Consider the following 26192-nt stretch of genomic DNA (forward strand, 5'->3'; position numbering starts at 1 on the left):
ATAGCAGACTTGAGTCTGATAGTCTGAGCCTTAGCTAGGCGGTAACTCAGCTTATGACCTTGTATCCATAATGCCCTGCTTTTCTATCGGCTACAGATACCTGGTTAAAGTCCGTGGTCTAGCTTACTCACTATTGGATACTTCCTCGGTGATTTGGGGTATATGAGGGTCGGACAGAAATGATTATTTACGGTAATCGGTTTGGTGATATTTCCCGCGACGTATGGTTGGATATTGATTCTTAGCTATAGTACCCGGTTAGATTCTGTGGTCCGGCTTACTTATGTCCAGGCTTAGCTATAGTACCCGATTAGAGTCCGTGGTCCAGCTTACCTGTGATCTGATTTTGGCTACAGTACCCAGATCGAGTCGGTGGTCCAGCTCATCCGTGCCCGACCTTTGGCTACAGCACCCGGTTCGAGTCCGTGGTCCAGCCCATATAGGTTGACTCATTAGCTATAGTACCCGGTTCGAGTCCGTGGTCCAGCTTTCACGTGGTGCATTCCCAATTCCTTCCTGAATCTTCAATTTAGTCTTTGGTTACTCTCATCTGTAGGTTGAGGTTTTGATACCAGGTTGGAGATGTTCCAATTAAAGTCCGAGACGTAATGAGATCTTGGAATATAATTAGGAATGGTTCAGTTAAAGTCCGAAAATTGGTAATATTGTCATAGACCTTCTAGCTCCATTCTTTTACTTCAACTGCAGTGCATCTGCCGGGATTATGGGGGTCCGTACAGGTCATTTCTTTTATTGTCCACGAGCGTACCCGTTGGGTTTATGGGAGCCCGGCGGAGTTAGTTAGATTCCTTGTCTTTGTTGCCTCTACGCTTGTGTACATACCCACATTTACTACTTTTTTGCCCTTGATTGTGACCCTTTATTCGCATTTCAGTTTACTTTTGCTTATCTGGCTCAGTCAGTCTGATGCCTACTGGTTACCTGTTGTTTTGGTACTCATACTACACTCTACATCTATTTTCGTGATGCAGGTCCGAGTGCTAGCTACTGACGTTGATTCGAGCCAGTTGCGGTCGTGATCATTGCAAGGGTGAGCACACAACGTCCTGGATTTGCCCGTCTCCTTCTGTACTTACTTTTGCTTGTATTTTGCCTTTTTAGATAGCTTGTTTCTGTAGTCCACTTTTAGGACTTGTACTTTTGTTAGCAGCTTTGTACTTGTGACTTCCAGGTTTTGGGAGGAATTCAATTTGTGTATATATGTCTAGTCGCTTCCGCCCGTTCATTGCATGCTCTTGTTATATTTATTACTATTTTAGGTTGATTGGTTGGTTTTCTACCCTAACATCCCATTACTTCGAGTTTCGGGATATGGGTCGGCTTGCCTACTGGTGGGTTATATAGTAGGCGCGATCATGACCTGAGAAATTGGGTCGTGACAGCAATAGTGTGAATTCAATCCCCTGCAATGAACTTTAACTCAATGGACCACTTCCAGAAAGAACAAATAGAGAAAGAGGAAAAGTAGGAGCACAAAATCCGTAAGCATGTGTAATCTCTAGAACTAACCACCTCTTTCAGTCGTGTGCAACAAGTTCATAAAACATCACAGATAGACTCAAGGCAGCATCATTACCAAGAAGAAGAGCCAAATCAGTAGGAAGAACAGTGGCAAACTCAAAAAAAACAAGAATAACAAAAACAATACAAACAATGAGGTCCTGATGAGAATTGAGCTTTGTCGATGACTTTCTTAGATGCAACAGCAACTTAGCTCTCCGGTAAACATGGATGAATCTTAGTGAGAAGAAAGAGTGCGGGCTAGGACTTCACTTTATTTTTCAAAAGAAAAGCATCTGTTAGGCTTTTACTTCTATTTTGGGGTTAGGTCCTTGACTAACAACATATTTCAAACATACTTAGTCCATGTCATTCTCAAGTAGCTATAGAGGAATGACTTCATCAGCAAAGAAACAACTCTTGACAAGCCTAACCCAGCTGAAGATTGGACTGTTGTATTGCCTCATCGTGGAAAATAGAAAATAAATTCTCATAAAGTTATCATTCACGAACAGCAAAAACAAGAACAACTGTGGACTCCAGCAGATATTGAGACCAATCCAGAGAGAGAATCTAAATTGATGCAGAAAAAACAAACCTGCATTAGGAAACTCGAGAGCTCTTCCTTCTAGTTGACATTTTTGGATCAATTACAAACCCCTGAAATATTTGATAGGTTTCTAAAAGTTGTGGGCTCAGAAGGAAAGATGCAGATGGTAATATATGGAATTGGTAGCATAGAATCGTATGAGCCTCCTAGATTACAGCTTAGTCTTGCAATCTTAATGAAAAGAATCTTTAGCTGGATTGGGGAGGTAGAGATATTTGATCCCCTGATCTCTCTGGCAGAATCTAGGGTGTTGACAGCTCTCGGTTGTTTTGTCCTAAAAGTCAATGAACAGGGTCGATGACAAGCTTTAATACCTACAATGTTCTTCATGCCACATTATTATGTTGAACTATATGAGAATCTTTTAGAGGCAAATTGGAGGCATGATCTATTGAGTAATATGACACTGTTTGGAAACAATTTTGAGGCGTATGAGCAACACGTTTCAGAGTGCAAAAACCTTAGACTTGCTGATTCTAGGAAGCATATCCTAGCAATCAGGCAGTTTGTAAAAGAGCTTCCCATTGATTCTAGGAAGAATATCATAGCAATCAGGCAGTTTGTAAAAGAGCGTTCCATTGATCCTTTTTCAGTTGATCTATTTCGTACCTTTCATGGTTCAAGTTGGCATTTTTTCGACATTGATCCTCATTCAGATTTATGTGATGCTAAACCATGAACTCTTGTTTTCTGGATTGTACTCTTCATTAGAACTGAATATCAATTTTTTATAATGATTTAGGAAAATGTTCTCTCTTTAAAAAAAAAATACAAACAATGAGGAGAGACCTAACACACCTCAAGAACAGATGGATCAGGACAATTCCCAGAAATGTCACAGTCATACAGGTAAAAATATTATTACTCATAACTCTTATATTGATCTTGTTGAACCAGATCTGCCAAACAGTCCAGGCAAAGAACTTTATTACTCAAGATCTGCAAAACAGTCCATGCAGTTCTTTATGTCTAGTAAAGCTGGTCATAATGCACTTGTATTTGAGAAGTACCAGCAGAAAGCAAAGAACTTTATGTGTTCATGTCTTGCAAAGGATGACAGAAATACCCAGAAAACTCCTGCAGGTCTCATCTATATGCAAAGATGGAACAATATGTATTTTGTTACTAGTGTTGCATTCCTTGCCACTACTTATTCTGACTATTTGGCCTCTGCTGGCAAATACCTCAAGTGTTCTTCTGGTTCTGTTTCTCCGAATGAGCTTCTCTCATTCTCTAAGTCTCACGTAAAGATTTTAACTTTGATAGAGTGCTACAAGCCTGTATTATCACGATTCATCATAAATTGAAGCATGGAACTAGCAATGTGTTCTTGGTGAACTAATCATCATGTTTGATGTTGTTCTAGGTGGACTACATTCTTGGTGACAACCTGAGAGCAACAAAATAGATAACTAATATACGGATCAAGACTACAATGATTATTAGACCAGTTGACAATAATATGATAAATTAACACAGTTTATAATTTCACTATACCAATTGAAAAACAACAACAACAACAAGAACCAAAAGAAAAAGATGATCACTTAGACTGTTTATGTGTACATGACGCGCAATTAACAGTTTGTCGATTAATCCATATTAAACAAGAAAGAGGAATTAGTTGATCTTGTGATCATATAAATGATAGGATTTACGCAATTAAAATAAAATTCAAAATTTTAATGAAATTTTCTCTAATCTTTCTTGTGTGAACACCTAGACCAAGTGATGATGGTTGTTGACAATCCTTAAGTGGATTATCAAGAACCTATTGCAAAAGAGGAAGAGTATTATAATTAAGAGAAACTAAGTTTTCATCTAAAAAAAGTATTTTTTTGTGAGCAACACAATTATTTCACATACTCTGATTTTAAATTTGCATCAATATTAATTCCCAAAGACTCTACATATGTTGTATTCCTTCCTTCACTTTATCCGCTGTAATTCTTCCATATCCATTTTTGCTTTTGATAATTTTCTCTCCATCACTTCGTTATTCTCTTTTGCTTCCTCTTTCGCTTCTAACAACTTTTTATCCATCGCTTCCATCTCTTTGTTTGCTTCATACATCTTCTCTGTCATCTCAATTTTCATAGCTGAGGTAGCTTTTTGAACTTCCATCTCAACCCTTGTATCAAAATCTCTTTTTTCAGCCTAAGATCGTTTATATACGGGGCCATATACTAAGCTAGGAGACGCTTCTTTTCCTAGAGTTCGGACAATTCCATGAGTGTCTGATCCCATTACTTGGGAGTACACGTGATTAGGAGCACTTCCAGGGACATTCAACTCAAGATACACCTCGACAAGATCATTCATTTGTTTCTTTTCGAAAGAAAGGTAAAGTAATGATAAGTTTTTTAAAAAAAACTGTAATAGAAAGAAAGTACCTATATATTTTTAAAGAGTAAGAGTTTACCATAACTTCACCAGCTATCTCATTTACTGGTTCTTTATTCGCTCTAATGTGAGTTTATTTGAATACCTCAATACGAGTTGGCTTTACACCATTATTCATCTTTGTCATATCTTTGAATAGTAAGAGATTGACATTAAGTATTCACGATAAGTTTTATTTAATATATAAATTATAGAAAAGAAATAGTGATTACTTCGTACATTGTCTATAATTTGAGAATGACTTTTTCTACCTGATGTGTGTGGCATAGTCAATTTTTTTCGACTTTCTTTGTTTCTCTCACTCTTTTCCTAGAAATTTGAACACAACAATATATAAGAGGACATGCGCAATCCTGAATATATAAAAGAAATAGCCAAGAAAAAATATAAAAAAGCAGCATAGTTGAGTTTCACAAAGTGCAATCAATTTCTATACAAGAACATTTTGTGCAGGTTGGCAAACTGGACATGTACAACAACATTATTTCTGCCATTTAGAAGAAAGGGACAAATCAGAAAGAACTTCTAATTGTTCTACAATAAGAAGTATAATCAGGGAAAACACGACTTCAATAATTTATGACAACTTTTATGAAATTCGCATTTAGTAAAACAAATGCAGAAATAGAAATCTAGCACATACCTTTGCTTCTTTTGAGCTCCAATAATGAACTAATGAACTCCACTGATCTTCTTCAACTCTATCTGGACAATGAGCTAAACGCTCAATATCAGTGTTATGTGGGTCATATCCAATGGTTTTTGCTTCATGCTTTGATTCTTTCCATTTAGATCCAAATGACATCATCAGTATGTGTTTCATGTCATCAGTTGCGTCAGTACTTTCCTGTACATATATTTAATACACAACTCATTTATAAAATAAAATATAAAAACAAAAACATCTTAGTATATAGGTTTTGTGTATACTAAGAACCTTGATATGAGCCCATATTCTATCCTTGTACATATTAGGTACAAGCCTCCAATCTTTATGATTCAGTGGCGCTAAGATGCCATTCGTGCTAGCACACCAAGTTTTGAACTCAATCTAGCTCCTTCTGACCCAATAACTTGACCATGTTCATTCAATTCAATATGTAAATTTCCACCATCATTCCCCCATCCCAAGTGCATCATAGTGAGACCCCTAGTTCGCTTAGATTGCTCTTCACTCTCATTAGAATCTATAAATAATCAAAGATAAAAAGAGGCAAATTTATTATTTATATAAACGTTATCTAACTACATTATCCTATGAAAGGAAGAATAAATATCATGAGATTTAATACCTGGAAGACTTTTTGTATCATGTGATTCATCTCTTTCATTTGGTGGCCAATTTTGGGGCGGTTGAGGCATTGACATACTTCCGATTTGTTTTTTTTGTTGCTTAGAATCTATAAATAATCAAAGATAAAAAGAGGCATATTTTTTATTTATATAAAAATTATCTAACTACGTTATAATATGAAAGGAAGAATAAATATCATGATATTTAATACTTGGAAGATTTTTTGTATAATGTGATTCATCTCATTCATTTTGTGGCCAATTTTGGGGCGGTTGAGGCATTGACATACTTCTGATTTGTTGTTTTTGTTGCTCAGAATCTATAAATAAATAAACATAAAAAGTGGCAAATTAATTATTTATATAAAAATTATCTAACTACTTTATACTATGATGGAAAGAATAAATATCATGATATTTAATACTTGGAAGATTTTTTGTATCATGTGATTCATCTCTTTCATTTTGGGGCCAATTTTGGGGCGATAGAGGCACTGAAATACTTCCGATTTGTTGTTTTTGTTGCTCCGAAGAATCATATAAAAGCTCACCTTGACTAGAATTTCTCTGTCTTTTTCTTGCCATTTCGACGAAGTTCCTTAGCAGCTATGAATCCTGCCAAATTTAAAGTAGTTTCTACTATATAAAAGTATAAAATAATATCTAACTATCATGTCAAATAATAAGATAAATAAACATATGACATTTTAACAGTTGAATGAAGAGTAAAAACATCAAAGTCATTATTGTTCAAAAATCAATTGTACTGAAATAGTGATTATACTACTATAGTAACAAAAACTAAGATATGTTGTCATCTTCAACATATACTTCATTACTTTCCAAAGTTTCTGGCTCAATTTCTAATCTTGGTACTCCTTCTTTAACCCATTCAATGTCTTCTTTAGTTTCAAATGTTGTGTCATCCAATTGTTGTTCATGCGACAACTCCATATGTCCTTCGTTATGCTCAATTGTTGGTGTGTCATCACCTAAATCATAAAAACCTCTTGGCTTAAGTTTAACAACCATTCGTCACTCCTTTTCCATAGGATGATCGACATAAAACACTTGTTGAGCTTGAGAAGAAAAGATGAATGGTTCATCTGATAACTGATGTCTTGAATAGAGTAGATGATTAAAATTCACAAGAGTAAATCCATAATCATCTTTCTCAATAAGCCCCTTGCTATTGTTCACCCAATTACATTTAAACAATACAAACTTGAGATTCTTGGAATAATATAACTCAATTATGTCTGTGAGGATTCCAGAAAAAGAAACCTCTGCCAATATGGGATTTTTATCTTTTGTGCTTGCATAACTTTGAGTGATAGCCTTTAACATAATACCACTATTTTGAGTTTTTCTCTTAACATCACGAGACTCTGTTAAGTATCTAACTCCATCACACATATAGCCAGTCATTCTTTTTGCTTGTATTAATGGGCCAATAGCTAAAGTTTGAATATCCTCAGATATTTTTTCACCAACCATATGCATCTTCTCGACCTAGCATTCAAAAATAAAGATGTGATCTAAATGTTATAATTACCTATATAGTAATATATGAGCAAATATTTTAGCTAGTTGATACTTACATGATTTCTAAACCGTAGTTGAAATCTTTCATTATGAATTTGATCCACATTATGTCTTGTTAGACGAGGATTTTCCTTCTTGATTTCTTTTATGTGTTCACTACGGAAGTAAAACACATCACTATTTAATAAAAAAATGAAAGAAAATTATTTAATAATTAATTACGAAGTATAAATTATGATTTAATACTTACTCACGATATGAAGTTGTAGAGGTAGAATTAAATAAAACATATATGTGGGCTTGAGAACGTGTAATGTCATCATGCTTAAATCCTTTCTCTCTACTTGATCGACGACCCTCTTGGTCTTTTGTTTCATTAGATAAAACATCATTTCTTAAAGGTGGATTAGAATTAGTCTCGACGTCATCTAAATACCATGAGCAAAATGTCATTAATTCATCTATCCAACGTCTCTCTGCAATCGCACCTTCTGGATAACGTCTATTCCTTACGTAGTTTTTAAGACAAAGCAAGAACCTAAAATAGACAATTATTAAAATACAAATACAATTTCTTGTAAGTATGATAAAAAAAATAACAAAATGATACCGTTCGATAAACCACATTGAGCGATATTGTTAAGGTCCTCCCAACATTGTTTCTTCAGCTAAATGGATAAGTAGATGTTCCATGATATCAAAGAAAGATGGAGGAAATATTCTCTCCAAATGACATAGAGTTATTGCAACTCGATCTTGGAGTTTTTCTAAGTCACCTATCTTCAGATCTTTTGAACAAGTGCCCCTAAAGAAATTACTTAATTCAATCAATGGCTTAAGTACATTCACTGCCAGGAGATTCCGCAAGGCAATAGGAAGGAGTTGTTGAATTAAAATATGGCAGTCATGACTCTTCAACCCATGCATTGTGCATTGCTTGAGATCAACACAACTTGAGATATTTGAAGCATATCCGTCTGGCACTTTCACATCTTTTAACACTTGTAAGAGGATGTCTTTTTGTGTGTTACTCAATGTGAAACATGCAGGAGGAAGATAATATTTTCCATTAGCCTCTTTCTTAGGATGCAAAGCTTTTCGGATCCCCATCTCTTGTAAATCTAAACGGGAGTTTAAATTATCTTTTCCTTTTCCATCTACATTCAATAATGTCCAAAATATATTGTCAAAGACATTCTTTTCAATATGCATCGTATCAAGATTATGACGAATCATATTGTCTTTCCAGTATTCCAACTCAAAAAATATGCTCTTTTTGTTCCATATATTTTGCACCAAATTATCAACATCATCCCATTTCCTTTTACGAGATTTGGCCAATAGATCTTTACCAAATTTATTTTTAATATTATTCAATTGCTTAAGAATCTCAATTCCCGTCAACCGTTTAGGTGCTCCATCTAAATCCACAAGGCCACTGAATGCAACTTTATCTTTTCGAAACTTGTGTCCAAGAGATAAACATCGCCTATGAGACATGAAACAATATTTTTACCCATTTTTCAATCTTGTAGATTTAGTGTTGGTAAGACAACATGGACAACCATATCTAGTTTTCACACCATATCCTGATAAGTTACCTAACGCTGGAAAATCACTAATTGTCCAAAGCAATGCTGCACGCATTTGAAACATGTGATTGTTTGATGCGTCATAAGTGGCAACACCAGCCCACAATTATTTTAACTAATCAACTAAGGGTTGTAGATAGACATCAATATCATTACCTGGTGCACGAGGACTATCAAAAATAGTTGATAATATAATATATGGTTGTTTCATGCACAACTATGATGGCAAATTATATGGAATCAAGATAACAGGCCATGTGCTATGTGAGATAGACATAGACTTAAATAGACTAAAGCCATCTGAAGCCAATCCAAGTCTAACATTTTGAGGATTTCAAGAAAAATCTGCATGCGCTTCATCAAATTTCCTCCAAGCAATACTGTCTGCAGGATGTCGCATTACCCCATCTCTAGTGCAACATTCAGCATGCCATCTCATTTGAGTAGATGTTTTAGCCGACATAAATAGTCTTTGAAGTCGTGGTATTAATGGAAAATATATAAACACCTTTGATGGAATTTTTGATGTTTCTGAACTGGAATTAACTGCACCTTTGAACTGTTTGTATCTTGGAGCTTTGCAAAACTTACAAGACGTTCTATCTTTCGTCTCATTCCAATAAATCATGCAATCATTTGGACATGCATGTATCTTTTTATATTCAAGTCCTAAATCTTTAATAATCTTCTTTGAATCATAAAAGGACTTGGGCAATGTTTCACCTTCTGGAAGCACATCTTTTAACAACTCTAATAGTATGGAAAATGATTTGTTACTCCATCCATTGAGACACTTTAAGTGTAATAGACGAACAAGGAACGAAAGTAGTGAATTCTTGCTTCCAGGATATAACTCACGTTCAGCTTCTTTCAGTAAGCTAAAGAATTCTTCAGTCTTTTTATCAAAACCCATGTTATGTTGATTTGACCCATCAAATCCTTCAGCACTAGTGTCCATATCAACAAAATTAGATGTAGGAGGAATTCCAAATGCTTCATGTAACATGTTTTGCATCTCATCACCTTTATCTAACTGATTGACCAATTTTGATGAAAATAGCTCCTCACCATGATAAATCCAACTAGTGTAACTAGTTAGAAATCCATCAACCACAATATGTTCAACAATCAAATCTTTTCGAACAAATTTCATATTATGACACTTTCGACATGGACACAATAATGCAGATGCATCTGGCCTATCTAATGATGCAAAATAAAGAAACTCTTTGGCTCCCTTCTCATATAAAGGATCAAGCCTATTCAATATATTTATCCAACTTTTATCCATTAAGTATATATCCTATACATATAGCAAACAAGAATTATACCCTCATACTATTAAAGATTAATACCTCCATACTATTAAAGAAAACAACAAAACACATACTAACCTGCAAAGTCCACACAAAGAGTCCTGAAATTGATATCAATGTTCTTCCACTACGGTTGCTTTCTTTGTAATCTTCAAACTGCAAATCAATAGTTAAATTTCAACAAATCAATATAATGTATGAAGGCTAGTCATGTGAAATTATCAGTACTTGAGGTAATATACTCACCTCAAGTAAATCAAATAGTAAAAGAGAAGAGGAATAGAGACAAAAGGTGAATTTATGGTCGTATTTGGAGAAAATGAGACAAAGAAAGAGGCTTGGTGGGAAGTGATGAGTCATTGTGATGTTTTTGATGGAATGTGGGTGAAAGATGATGCTAACCCTATGTATGAACCTGGTTCTTGTCCTTTTATTGACGAGTCATTTGATTGTTATCAAAATGGAAAGCCTGATAATGGTTAACAGAACTTTAGATGGCAGCCTAAGCACTGTAATATTCCTGGACCCTGCATATAGCATGAGTTGTGCACAAGTCTGTCCTCTTTTAATTTTATGCATTGCTAGGCTTAATTTTGGTAATGTTCTTTTTGTAAAATAGTATTACTTCACTTTTCAGGTTGAATGCCAAAGAAATGTTGGACCTTTTGAGAGGAAAGCGATTAGTCTATGTCGGTGACTCTCTGAAAAGGATATGTGGGAATCAATGCATGGTTTGTCTGCTCAGAAATTCTGTTGAAGACAAGAATAGAGTTTTTGAGGTATCTGGAAGAGAGACTTTCTAAAAAGTGGGTGCTTATTCTTTTATATTCGCAGTAAGTTTCATAATTTCACTTGTCTTCCGTTCCCACTAATGTCAAAATTATCCAACAAAATGTTGTTGCATCTTAGTAAACGGAGACGAAAGGACTGGTGGATGAGGAGAGAGTACGAGGTTAAGGATGTATCTATTGTAGATGGTGCATCTGCATTGCTTGAAGCAAAGTTTTGGAAATTAACAATCTAACGGAACAATGAAGACAAAGGTAATTGTACATCATTACAAGTTCTTCTCCAAGACTTGTACATGATGCATCTAAATTGCTCGATAAAAGAAGTCAATTAGGAAAAGTGACCAAGCTGACTTAACAAATAAGACGTCTTGCATTATATGTCGGAATTAACTTGGTTCTTGTTGTTTCAATATATAAACGACAAAGCTTTTAAAAACTGAAATGAAACAAATAATGTCATACCATAACTAGGTATCAGTCTTCCTAAGTTTTTAAGCTAAATAAGATGAACATTTTATTTTTAAGCTAAATAAGATGAAAGTTTAATTTTTAAGTTAAATAAGATGAAAGTTTAATTTTTAAAACATACGACACAATCATGAAAATGCACACACAATAATATTTAAGCTAAATAGGATGAAAATTTTATTTTTAAGAATGAATAACTAATGCTTGCAAAGAAACTGTAAAAAAAATAATTTAAATAGGGTGAGGGTATTTTAACATATTTTACTCATAATTTGATGTCTTCATTACATTGGATGAATAGCAAGTATATTAAAACATAGTTACGCTAAATATGGAAAACAATCATTACAACAACAATAACCTACAATGCTTAAATCTCATACACAAAGCTTTATATTTAAATAAGAAATGTCAACAATAACTTATCAAAAAATTTATATCCAGCTTGAACTTATTTTTAAACTAGATAAATTACCCGTGCGACTATTTTATTAAGCTTACATATGATTATTCGATAATATTCATATTTTCGATATATACACTACATTGTCAAAAACATTTTATTTTAAGGCAAAGCGTTCCTCCAAAATCTTAAAGTGCTAATTTTATTTTATTTTAGTTATAGAAAAAGTATGAGTCGAAAGAAGTCTAAGAAAATCTCCATAGAAATAGTTGGTCAGAAGTAATGAAATTTGGTAAATTCCTAAAACTTATAAAGAACAACATCAGACAATAAAAAAGAGACAAAAAATCCTCAAACAACAACACTCCCAAGTAAAGTAGAGCATCACGTCCATACAAGGACATAATTAATTAAACTCAAATGGAAGACCTTCAACTCCTTTTTTATGAATCTCCATCAATCTATTTTTATTATAGTATGACGTATCATGTATATGTTAAAAATGAGCCTAAAGTTTTTAGTATCATAAATGTTTGCCTCATTGTCTCAGAGTAGTCATTACTACTGCTTATGTTTCATATCACCGGCCACAACTTATTTTGAATTGAACCATAGTTATTTTTATGGTTATAGTATGCAGTTACAAAGGATTAATACAAATATCAACAAAGCAGTAGGTGACATCTAAATGGAACTGTTCACAACTGGATATTCTAAACCCAAATTTTGACACATAACATATTAAAATCTCACAACATAAATTTTTGAGCACTTGAACTCACAAATATCCACAAATAATAATAAAAACAACCTTACTTTCCTAGCAATCAAGAAGAAAAAGGCATGTTGCTAAACATATTTTTCTAAAACATAGTCTATCAGGTTGTATCCAAGTTTACGGTTCACAAATTTAATTGAATAATCCAGAAGAACGAGTTGTTACTTCTTTATTAAAAAAACAGAAAACTGTAACAAAATAGAGAGTTATCAATACAATAAAAATGATCTTTAACAACAATTAATAGCTTAATTATCGGTAAATATTTATTTTCAGAGGCAATTGATACTCTCTATAAATGTTCCTAAAGATTATAGCAATATTGAATCTAATGAAAATTAATTAATGTCGGTAAAGGTTCTAGAACTCTTCGTTAATGTGCATATCTATTGTCGATAATTTTTTTTGTTATAGCCTATTTTGGACATTTGTTTGTTTCAAGAAAACATCATCTCTTATTATGCCCAAAAAGAAGAGACGAAGAAATATGACAAATTACTTACTTGCGATAAAAGAAGTGGACTAATTGTGTCTATATTAATATTCTAGGAAGAGTGCAATGACATACGAATTGTTTGTACCTAAGAAAAAACAATCAAAATAATATACTAACTTTGGCAAGCAAGAGATCAATCTGTTTGGTTCTTTTAACAAATTTCATCATTGGTTCCGTATCAGTTATCAAATATTTGTTGTTGTGTGCTATCAAATATAGTACAACCCACAAGCAACTTTCCCAAAAAGTTTATGAAAAAACCTGTAGAAAGGGACAAAAGATAAGATAAATTTTCAACCATCCTTACTGGAATTTTTAATAGACTTGAAAAAAAGTCACCAAAATAACAAATAAAAAATGCAATAAATACATGAATCACTATGACTTACAGAAAAAGATTAAGTTTCATGAAATAGGAGGAAGAAAATTTTGAGTAATGAAACACACTTCATAAAAAGTTTAATTAATTTATTTGAATTCGACTCCCCTATGGCAAAAAAAAAAAACTTACAAATAAAAGTGCATTTCATTTTCTATTTGGCCCGCTTCAAACAAAATGAGAAAAAAGGGTCCGGTCAAAAGCATAGCTCTTTTTTTCCCCGGTCTCCTTTAGAAGGAGAGGCCTCGCCCCTACAACCCCTTGACTCCTGCGGGCTACGTTCGAACGAAACGAGAGTAAGGCTTTCTCCACGAGAGAACAGACTGACTACTTAGAGAGGGGCGCCTAGTTAACGGACTTCACGAGGAAGCGACTCACAGCTTCTCGCTTAGCTAACTGCTAAACAAGGATGCAAATCAACTCCTTATATAGAATGCAGATCGACACATTTAATGAAGCAGAAATTAAAAAAAATTGTTTACTAAAGAACCAAATGTAATGAATTCAACCATTTCAACAGCGTAATGAGTTGTGGAATGAGAGATGCAAGAGTAATAATATCGCATTACAACAAAATCCATTTTCTTTGTTTATACAAAGAAACCTGTAGAAAGGGACAAAAGAGAAGATCAATTTTCATTCATCTTTGCTGAAATTTTTAACAGAGTTTAAAAAAAAGTCACAAAAATAGCAAAAAGAAATTTCCATAATTACATGAATGGCTATGACTTAAAGTAAAGAATAAGCTCCATGAAATAGGAGAAAGAAAACTTTGAGGAATGAAACAAACTTCATAAGAAGATTAATTAATGTATTTGAATTCGACTACCCTAGAGTGGAAAAACACCTACAAATAATAGTGGCAGAAGATCCCTCTATTTATAGACAACAAATGATAGTGTGAACAAATCCTTATTGTGCCTTATTGGAAAGGTCACAACTCTTTGGAAAAGTTACAACCCTTCGGAAAGGTCAGAACCTTTTATAAAAGTCACAATTGTTCATAAAAGTTGCAACTCTTCATAAAAGTTACAACTTTTCATAAAAGTTACAACTTTTGATGTAAAAGTTGCAACTCTTCCTAAAAGTCACAACTTTTCATAAAAGTTACAACTTTTCATAGAAGTCACAACTTTTCATCAAAAAGGAAGGCTAATTTTGGAAATAAATAAATTAAAAGGAAATTCAGGTTTGTGGTGGCGCCACGTAGGCGGACCTAGGGTTCTCTTTTATATAAATATATGATAGTTCAACTTCATATATATATCTACCAATATTGTTGAGTAAATTCAATTTATACATTGCTCTCATCCATGTCCTCTTATTCATTTGAGTTCACTGTCTATCTACTCAAGTGTATAATAAAGAAATGAACATGATTATTATCCAAGTGACTTAATTTATCCATGAGTATGAATAAGAGGGATGCAAGTAAGACTAAAATTTGAGAATTCATATTACGTAAAAAAAAATAATAGCACTATAGGATAGAACAATTATATGAATCATCATGAATCAATAGTAAAGGTAGCACATAAATTAGCACACTTATTTTAATAATTGAAATCCATATTAAACTACTCAGTCATATATTACATATACCTTCTCAGACTTATGATCTCTATACCCTTTGACACTACATCCTTTCATATTGAATAGCCAACAAAGCCGCTACCTCCAATTCTATGACTACAACTTGTCCAAACAAAGAAAAATAAAAATAGATAAAAGAGGAGTCAAACATGAAACAAAATAAATAAAATACAAAAACAAACATGATATATAAAACAAAAATCAAACAGGGAAGAGAACATGATCCTCCGCCATAAAATTCTTCAGAATTTTTTCATTTCTTTATCGTTAGTTTCTTCTTTCTTTTCCTTCAATCATAATCAAGCAATTTCACATAATTGAGAGCGATGGCATATATACACACAATATACTATACTATACTTCCTCTAAATATGCTTTTATGATCTTTGTAAGTGTAGTCAGATTTTTGTTTTACACATGTTTGGAATTGGAGTCATATTTAGAAGAGTTGATTTAAGAAGATGTGGATGATGTAGTTATTTTCCAAAGATGTGGGTTATGATATTTAGATGTTTTTTAGGGATAAGGTTAGTTTTGTTTGAAATTCAAATTTTAAATTAATTATTTAAAATCTTATCATGGATAATTTAAGTTTTTTTCTTAAAGGACGTGGCTTCTTTGTCTTTTTTTTTATCCGGATTTAAATTGTTTTCTTTCTATTAGTAAATAAAAATAAGCCATGTTATCTTGATATAATTTAATAATATTTTTAAAAGGGAAAAAAACTACCCTATTTCCCCTATGAAAATCCACAGTTTTTAATTTTTTTAAGTTTTTGACAGTAAGTTTTAATTATTATTTTTTATTAGTAATTTAATTGTTTTTTATTTTATTTTGAATTGAAAGTTTCCTCTTTCTATTATAGGCATGTTATCCGGACAGATTTAATAAAAATAATACTACCCATTTCCCCTACGAAAACCCACAGTTTTTATTTTATTTTTTTATTGACAATCAGTTTTTATGATTTTGTGGTGCTGACACGTAGGTGTTTTTTCTTCTCCTATTATATATAGATAGATTATATCGTGCATCCACATAGTAAAATAGAAATAATTTGAGTGATAATGTTAACAATCAGCAACAAATTATTTATTACCGAATACTATAACAAACCGAAGGTTGATTTACCAAATACCAAATACCTAACCGAAATTTAAAATTTTGATATTTGGTATCTACTTTTAACTACCAATTTCGAGTTACTGAATATATCCGAAATTTAGTAATCTCGAACATCCACCCTAACACTAATTATACAATAGCTTGCCAAAAGTTAGGAGTGGCAAAATAAAGCTCATTCGCCCAATCTGTTTAAGTTTGGATAGGTTATTGATCCGCTTATTTATTAGGTTAACTCATTTCAATCCATTAAAATTTAGGTGATATGTAACAAATATTGAATCAACCGAAATCTTGTCAAAATATTCTTAAAGAACTTTTTAAAAAATTTGATATGTTATATATTGCCATTATAAAGAAAAATAATAATTTTATTAGGTACTAAAATATTGTAAAAAGAACAATAAAATAAGTAAAACATAGTAAAATTTGGGTTCTATAATTGGGACTCGCCTGTACAACCTTAATTATTTGTTGTTTTTATGATAACTATATTTTTCTATTAAAAATTTACATTTTATGAATACAATTTTTTATTTATGATTATATTATAAGTTGAATTTATTTGCGTAAATATTATGTTTATTTATATTTGATTTCTCTTAAAATGTTTACTTCACTACTAAATTACATATTTTTCATTAAATTGTTTATTACTCATTTAATAATAATATTTTATCTATAATTAAAATGTGGATAACTTTAATAATAAATTTTCTTTTACTTTAATAAACTTAAAATGAAAGTTTTATTTTTAAGCTAAATAAGATGAAAGTTTTATTTTTAAACTAAATAAGATGAAAGTTTTATTTTTAAACTAAATAAGATGAAAGTGTTATTTTAAAGCATAAATAAGATGAAAATCTTATTTTTAAGCTAAATAAGATGACATTTTATTTTTAAGCTAAATAAGATGAAAGTTTAATTTTTAACTTATATAAGATGAAAGTTTATTTTTTAAAACATACGGCACAATCATGGAAATGCACACACAAAAATATTTAAGCTAAATAAGATGCATATGTTATTTTTAAGAATGAATAACTAACGCTTGGAAAGAAAATGTAAAAAAAAATAGTTTAAATAGGGTGAGGGTATTTTGTAAACAAACAACTTATCCTCAAAAATTATACAATGAATAATAGTTTGGTGTTCACGTAAAAAATTATGTAATACAATGCAAACAACTACTATAGAGAGTATTTTTGTAGAAGATAAAAGTTTGGTGTCATCCCAAATAATGAGTTTTGGCCCAAACACTAGAAAAAACTAGTATTTGGGAAGTTGGGATATTTGCCAAAAATATTTACCAAATAATGACAAATAGTATGAACAAACACTATTTGCTAAATTTTTCCCCAAATATTATTTGGGAAATCTATGGCCAAATTTTTCTCCAAATATTTACAAGTGTGCCCTATAAATACTCATTAAAAAAAAAGCTAAAATAATGAGTTCCCTCCAATAACTTTTTGCCCGAATTTCAGAAAAAAAGAGTACTACCATATTTTTGGCTAAAATAATAAGCTCCCCCCATATTTTCTATTTCCCCCAATTTCTAAGAAAATAAGTGCCCTAAATTTCATTCAAAAGTTTCTGCTCAATCAGTTTAGCTAAGTCGCTTATTCTCAATTCTCCATTCTTATGCATTTATATGATTAATGACTTGGAAATTTCATCCATGGTAACCTTAAGTCTCCTTGTTTGGTGGAAAAAAGTGTTGGGACTCTTGATGTTTTTGGAAAATAAAGATAAAGCAAGGTTTCTTCTCAGCCTTTGAGGAAGAGGTGGTGCGGGTTATCGTCAGGTAGGTCAGGAGCGATGAGTCCGCTGAGAAATCGGTCACCCATCACTACTTTGCTTCAGAGGAAGAACATCGGCTTCATTGACTCTGTTTCAGGTAGGGTTTCAATATTTCTCACAAATTTGGGCAATTTCTAAAAGTTTTTCTCCTTCACAACCTTTTGTGATAATATGTGTGTAAAAGAGGAGTTGTTCTTTGTATGAATTTCTTTGGGGAATTTAAATATCGAGTTAAATTTCTTCAAAATTTTTGATATATTTTGATAAATTTATATGTGATTTTTTCAGTAATTTCTGTTTCGACTTGTTTCTATATTTGTAGAATTGAAACTTAAATTAAGAAGCAATAGTTTAAATCTTAGGTCTGCTCGTTTTATGTAGTGTAATAGAGTTTGTATTTTCCTTCTTATGAACCTTCATGTAGGAGCTTTGTCACTTTGTCTTTCAATGGCTTGATAATTTCTTCTTTTTCGTGTTTTCGGAGTAATTAGTATGATTTGTTTGATATGAGGAAATATCAGTAAGGAATTTAAATTATTGTTACAAATGTGCAATCATATCTATAAACATGTTTGCTACCCATGCAAGGATTTCAATTGAGTATACAATTTGAAGGGTGTTGATTGATTATAACAGGTTATTTATCTGATGATTCGAAGGAATTCAAGGTTTTTTTCTGAACTATAACTATGATTTGTCATGTTGCTTGAAGTTTTGATACAATTCACAATTTTGAATTCTTGAGCTGACTTCTTGTCATTGTCGTTATGCAATCTGAATCCAAAAGAGAATTTTGCAAAGGAATGTTGTTTCTTTATTAATTCTAGATGGATCTGATTAAGAAGTTGTTGTCATGAAACTGTATTGTGTTGCTGCTATAACTAAGTATTGATATGAATATTTTAGATTGCAAGTTCATTTTTTAAGTGAATTTCTGAGTGTGAAAACAAATAGTGGTACTGAGATTAACTAGAAAGGTTTTGAAGTCCAGTTTCAATGTGTGTTGCAACTGTTCATTATCTATTTCATGACCTTTTCCCTGCAATAAGTTGTGAATAGCTTTGGTTCCGCACAATTTTATGTCTTTATCTAGTTTTTATTAAAATTTTGCATTGTTATTAGCCTGATTTTCTTCTATCGTGTTATTTCATGACCTTGATTGAGATTTATAAAGAGACATAATACTTCAATATTTAGGACTCCTACCATTTGGGACACCATCTTTGCTCATGTTGATATGTTCTTTTCAATTCTTGTGGTTGTAATGTCAAAACTTTGTTCCTTTAAGTTGTATAATATGCGAAAGTTCTTATATTTTTTAGTTGAAACTTAAAATTTACCTTCTTGTTTGAAAGACTTAGAAAAGTTCTCATCCAAAATACTAGCAAGGAAATGACATCATACTTATCATATTGGTTCGATTGAAAAACCATATTTAGATAAAAGTCTGTTTCAAGACGTTCAACACCTTGTTTAAAGAGGTGCACATGACTCAGTCCACATGGTTGATACAAGATACACGGATCAGGGATGAGCTGCACATTTCCATATCCGAAAAGTTTATTCCTGTTTATAGATCTTTTCTTGGATGGTTTAGGAGCCAAATAGAAAGTAGAAGGCATCCAGAAAACTATATCAAGTAAACGGTGGAGGACCTAGAGAATGTTGTCTTAGTTTTCTTTGAGGGGTACGCTGCGTCACAACAATTGAGAAGATCTCAGTGAAAGAATATTAGTTTCAACAGTTAGTACTTTAGGACATTTTTTGAATTTTTTACATCGAGTTATTCAGGGACTGAGGTTATGGCATTCTAGTGTTTCTCGAGTTTCTGGTTTCAATTTCAGTATTCAGGGTAATGAGCTGCTGAAAATATTAGGAAGATCAACTTTATCTATCAAGAAGGGTCAGTGCCTCATGCCTCTAAATGCTCTGCCCTATAAGCATGTTGTGGTATTTCTTTCATACTCTTACGCTTTATCCATAACTGGACTATTGTATTAATTTCTTTCTTGAAATTTTATCATAATCATGATTTTGTTAACTTGGGTCCAGAATTTAGTTTAGCTTAGATGACTTCTACACTGCTACAATATTGTCCTTTGTAATATCATCTTTTAAGTTTATCTTAAATACACTACTACGACGATGTTGCTTACTACTGTCTTCTTATTGTTTTTAAATCTGTCTTTCTCAGAAATGAAACAATTGTCCGTGAATTTTTAAATTTTACATGGGAAATTCGTGGGGAATGACTAATTATCTCACTGTTTGATGTATGACCATGTAGATTCTTTGGATTGTTTGTTGTTAGTTTGTACTTATTTTGTTTTCTCAGCTTAGACGACTAGTGTGATGGTGCTTATTAAGCTATTCTGGGTAAAAGCTACTAACTAGTTCTGTTGATATGATTTTCTCAATCATGAAATGCTTGAACTGGACATATATCATGAAAGTTGTGCCGAACAACAGGCCTTCTGGTTGAAACTATGATGTGTGCTGCATCTGATGGTCAAAACTTACAAGGTGTGCCTTCTAATGTTACTGATCTTTTTTCTACCTCTTTACACACCATGTATTCCCTGTTTCTAATGTATCAGTTTCCAACATATCATATATTACATAAAAGAGAAAGAACAAAGTCAAGGGTGCAAAATCTTTTTGAGATACAAGAGATTTTTCTTCTTAGTGGAATTAGTATGATTGTTAATACCTTAGACTTTGGGTTTATGGCTAATCATTTCACATGTAGCTTATTGGTATTTTTCCCTAGAGGATCTCGAGCCCTTGAGTATTTTCAAATGTGCTCATCTTTAATATTGATTTATCGTGTATAACCACGCAGTCGTATTAATATGCGTATCTTAGTGACACTTCTACAATGAACTTGTCCTTCACTTGTAGGTTAATAACTTGATATTTAGTATGCCAAACTATATTGCCTTTTTCAATGATTACGTATGCATTGTGATGAAGTGTACGTACCTATTAGCTAATCTTTGCTTCACAATATTTACGTTTGATGTACTATCAGAACAGTCAATGGACTGATTTCCCTGAGAACATTGTGTCAATGGCTAAGAAAGATCTTCGGATAAAGAGATCTGGGACGGAGGCGGTGTTCAATGGTAATAACTATGTGCTATATTTCTTCCATATGATGCTATTGGACCTGAAGTCAGGTATGCAGCAACCTATTGCATGGATTGATGAAGCAGACAAGTGCATTTTCCTAGAAGTCTTTGCTTATTGCGATGAGCTGCATGGCTTCCTTCTTCGAAAGGAAGGATTACGAGTATTATGAAGTATGGGCTTGCTATTTGTTATCCATCCAGAAGCAACTCCAGTTACGGCATTGGTGTTCATCTTTTCCCTACTATTTGTAGTGAGATCAGGTAGTGTTGTTTCCACCTTTTGATTTTCAGTCAAACTGATTTTTTGTGCAACATGGACAAAGTTGAAGGAGGACATTACAAGTGCATTTTAGAAACAAGTTCTTTTGGTCAGTAGAACATGTAATGATACGTCAGCTATATTTTTCTGAAAATAGTTGGGTAGTGACAACATTCACAGACCTCAAGGTTTGGAGGCGGCGAGGGGGTGGGGGTTATCTGAAACATTCGTATAGTTTTGTTGGTAAAACGGGATGAATGATTGTACTAGTGCATGCCTCTGCCTATATGCTATGCCGATACAGATTTTGAAGAGTAGGACGAGTCTTAAGCTTATTGATTTCATTTTTTGTTTAGTCAATTTATAAGTTCCCTAGTGTTTGTCATATATAATAGAGGAATATCAATCAAGTTTGTCAGTTACTAGTTTCTGGTTTTTTCTTTTCGTATGGTACCTGTCCATTTTCCTGAACGATAATTAGTTTGAATTTTTCACAGAAGATCCTTCTTGTTGGTATTCCGATTTTAATAGTAGAATGAATTGTTTTTTGTCCAGTCAGTGTCAATGATCTCCCACATTATTCTATCCATTTATTAATTCCATGGTGCTTGTCAAATGTACGAGCCTAACTTGTAAAATCTGCAAATAATGACCTGTGTTTATATAGCTGCTGCAATATGCTATAATCTAGTGATGTAAATTCTTGAAAGAGTTGATAACACAACTTTGCCGGTCTTTGTCCCATCTTGTACTTCTGTTAGGAAACAATGTGTTTTGTTCGTTTTATTGCTCGTGATCCTTGTTCTCGTTCACATCATTATTCTCAATGTTTAAGTCCATTATCTCCGGTACAGCAAGGTGATTGAACTTGTTGTTGTTCTCATTGTTTCACCTAGTTAGTGTCCTCGTTGTTTTTCCTTTTTCCTTTCTTATTTTCCACATGTTTCTAGCCCTCTTCTATTTCACTAGTTAAGTTTGTAGTTCATATCAATATGCATCTCTTTTTGTTGAAGCAAACTCTGATTATCAGAAAAAGTTTCAGCAGTCATACCTGGATTTTGCATGGTCTCTTCGATTTTATGCTTGTCACTGTTGTTCTCTTTTTGGGATTCAACTTCTTTAATATTTGCTCTGTTGAAGTTTTGTTTTTAATAGAAGTACAAGATGTAATAATGACTGAATACTATCATGGTTAATAGCTCCAAAGATGTCATTTTAAAAAATAAAAGCTAAATCATTTGAGATGTTGCCGAGGTCTGTCACTAACAACAACTTGTTTTCCTCTGTCTTGGTGTCTTGGTGTTTGCAGTAGAGTGTCTTGGTGTTGTTGGAGTTGAGTTTCCTCTTTTTCCATCATCCTATATTGCGATTTACATATGTCTTATGAACTGCAATATTATCTACTGCTACGTCGATTTATTGGGGGATGTAGAATTTAACACTCCTTAGCTATAAAGTGGGACACTCTTTTAGGACTCGAGTACTTGCACTGAATTATCTCAGGATCAAGCTATGAGATTAGTCCTAGTAGAAGTGTCTGCTGAGGTAAAATGTGAAATAGCTCTGCATTTTCCCATGTAGTAAGATAAAGATTTCTAGTTATGTGTGTATAATCATTTGGAAGTCAATCATCAGTAGTTTTAGCTCATCTGGAAAGAAAATAACATAACAATTACATTTAATCTTAGACTTGGTAGCAACTCATATACACTATACCCATGAAGATACCCTTCTCACTTGTTTTAGAGAAGACTGCAATATTGCTTCCCTTTCATATTACCACTCTCTCAACTTCCACTTGCCAGTACTAGGTAACCAAATAATTTTATTATAGTGATTTATTTGTGATTGAAGTGACTTGATTGTATAAATATCTTTTACGATGTTAAGTAACTTTGCTGGTAAACTGAATCTAAGATGTGTGTGGCACTCCTGACTTTTTCCTTTAGGAATATGGAGGAAAAAAAAGCAAAAAGTGACACGAAGTTCATGTCTCTTTTTTGGATTATAGTAACTTTATACTTTTATTATACAAGACCCTTCACTCCAACAGAACTTCTATAACTGCTGCAATCTGATTTGTTGTACATGAGTTGTTTTTATTGTTAATTTATTTTTAAATGTGTAGGGAAATTGAGGTGATCAAATTTGAAGGGTCGCCACAAGTCAATTTGATATCATTGAAGTGGAAGTGGATAATGAAGAGTTTTTGAACTATTGTAAAAAATTGAATACATTATATTTGATTTTGTGAAATATATTCATTGCTAGAATATATTGAACTATTGTAAGAGTACTTTTTGAACTATTGTGTACACATATTTAGAATATTGCTTTATAAGTATGTGTATGTACATAAGATGTACTATCTTTTGAAGTTTATTGCAAATCTATATATTTGAATTACTTATTAGCTAATTTAATGTTTGAGATTATTTATTGCAAAACAACATTGGTGTTTTTTAATTAGAAATTGTGGCATATAAATACTTTATAGCCAAAATAATATTACCACACTTAAAAGTGTAGCCAAAGGACTGTAAATTGTTGTATGCACATGGGCAAGGATGAAGTGTTGTCATACATAAGATAGAAAAGGCAACGCTTTAAAATCGTGGTTAATAAGGAAGCAAAGGTCACACTTGGCTTATGGATTATAAATTTTAGCATGTACATAAGAAAACATACACTTAATAAGTGTTGTTGTAGATGAGACATAAAAGGCGACACTTTTAAAGTGTGACCAATAACAGCAGTTCAGGTACTTTAATGGTCGGGTTTTAATTTATATATAGTGACTATGGTAGTCGGCGAATGCCGACTACTGCAGTCGGCAAGTATTTTCCGACGCTCAGTCTGCCGTCTACTCAAAAGTCATCGGAAAACTCCATTTTCCGACTACATTCCGACCAATTTTGAAGTCGGCAAACAACGAAATTCTAGTAGTGTAATATATTCGACATTTGTGTTAAATGTTACTATTTTAGCAACACTTTTGCTAAAAGTCGCTAAAATCAATGACATTTTACAACAAATCTCACTATTTTAGTGACATTTTTTCTAAATGTCACTAAAATCAATGACATTTTGCAGTAAATGTCATAACATATTCGACATTTATATTAAATGTCACCATTTAAGCTATATTTTTTCTAAATGTCACTAAAACCAATGACATTTTGTAATAAATGTCATATTATATTCGACATTTGTAGAAAATTTCATAATTTAAATGACATTTTCGCTAAATGTCGCTAAAAACAACGACATTTTGCAATAAATGTCATTATCATAGTGACATTTTGGACCGAATGTCACTATTTTAGTGACATTTTTTCTAAATGTCACTAAAATCAATGACATTTTCCAGTAAATGTCATAATATATTCGACATTTATATTAAATGTCACTATTTAAGTGATATTTTTTCTAAATGTCACTAAAACCAATGACATTTTGTAATAAATGTCATATTATATTCGACATTTGTAGCAAAATGTCATCATTTAAATGACATTTTCACTAAATGTCGCTAAAAACAACGACATTTTGCAATAAATGTCATTATCATAGTGTCATTTTGGACCAAATGTCATTATATTGATGATATTTGATACCAAATGTCATTATTTTTACGACAATTGACATCATATGTCATTGTGTTATGACGTTTTGTTCTTAAATGTCGTGAAATTCTTTATTTTCCAACATTCGTTTCAAATGTCACCAAATTAATGTCGTCGTATGTACATTTTCTTGTAGTGATCACAATGTGCAGCCCCTATCAAAGTACATCTTCTTAAGAGGTTGAATTTCAACAACCATCACATCTTCATCAGGAAGCACACTGGTTAACTCCTAAAATCATCTAGTATTGGGTGGTCTGCTAAGAATTCTGCCAATATTGTTCCCTTTATTACTATATGATTGATGTACAAAATCTTAAACTATTGGAACTGAAGGTACAACTTTGCTAGTTGGTCAATGAGGACTGGTTTCGACATAACAAACTTGATAAGATTTGCTCTTCAAACAAGGCGAACAATGTGAACTTGAAAATAATGTTTCATCTTTTAAATTGAGAAGACTAGCACCAAACAAAACTTCTCGATTGGTGAATAATTTTTCTCATTTGGTGTAATCATTCTACTAAATTAATGAAGAGAGTTTTCTTTGCCTTGCTACTGAGCTAATAGTTCTCCTACAAACATCTCTTCCCCCCATGATATACAGTATCAATGGTTTTATAGGTTAAGTGCTCCTAGAAATGGAGATTTCACCCAATATGATTTGATACTTTCTGTCACGACCCGAGAGCATCCCCAAGTCGTAACATGCGTATTCGACCTATCGGAGGTCTCATACAAGCCCTTAGCATTCATCACATTAGATATGTAAAATAGTGCGGAATTAAAAACTCCTTAAACAAAATCCCATAAGACTCAAAGGTCACTTTTAAAAACATCATTCAAAAGTACACAAGCGGAATACTAAGTCTCTTAGCCATCTTAGACATAAACGTGAAAACATACTAGGGACACGGCCCTTTACAATCAAAAGAAGTCTATTAAGTCTATTACAAGAACCTTATCATAAAACTAGAATAGAAAAGTCTTGTCCTCGACATATGAGGACATACCACAAGATCTTGGAAGAACTTCAAGTTCCAAGCTTACTATAGAACCCGCT

The 26192-nt window shown here is 32.6% G+C and overlaps 1 protein-coding gene and 2 pseudogenes across 1 annotated transcript; 2 read left to right on the top strand and 1 right to left on the bottom strand.

The window, feature by feature from the left end:
• Positions 1–1887: 1887 nt before the first annotated feature.
• LOC125871597 (protein SENSITIVITY TO RED LIGHT REDUCED 1-like) lies at positions 1888–2987 on the top strand (annotated as a pseudogene).
• On the top strand, positions 2941–3539 carry LOC125869844 (endoglucanase 6-like). The gene is made up of 2 exons (XM_049550267.1): positions 2941–3411; positions 3498–3539. Exons 1-2 carry the CDS (start codon positions 2941–2943, stop codon positions 3537–3539), a joined length of 513 nt encoding a protein of 170 aa, XP_049406224.1.
• Positions 3540–3984: 445 nt separating this feature from the next.
• LOC125869845 (uncharacterized) lies at positions 3985–6859 on the bottom strand (annotated as a pseudogene).
• Between the last annotated feature and the right edge of the window lie 19333 nt (positions 6860–26192).

This window comes from Solanum stenotomum, chromosome 7, assembly GCF_019186545.1.
Source record: "Solanum stenotomum isolate F172 chromosome 7, ASM1918654v1, whole genome shotgun sequence".
Taxonomy (NCBI): Eukaryota; Viridiplantae; Streptophyta; class Magnoliopsida; order Solanales; family Solanaceae; genus Solanum; species Solanum stenotomum.

What these genes read in the sequence shown, in the direction of transcription:
- LOC125869844 (XM_049550267.1), top strand. Translation starts at nt 2,941, where the DNA reads ATGGATCAGGACAATTCCCAGAAATGTCACAGTCATACAGGTAAAAAT. An exon ending in TGATAGAGTGCTACAAGCCT is followed by an intron (nt 3,412 to 3,497) that starts GTATTATCACGA and finishes ATGTTGTTCTAG; the next exon opens with GTGGACTACATTCTTGGTGA.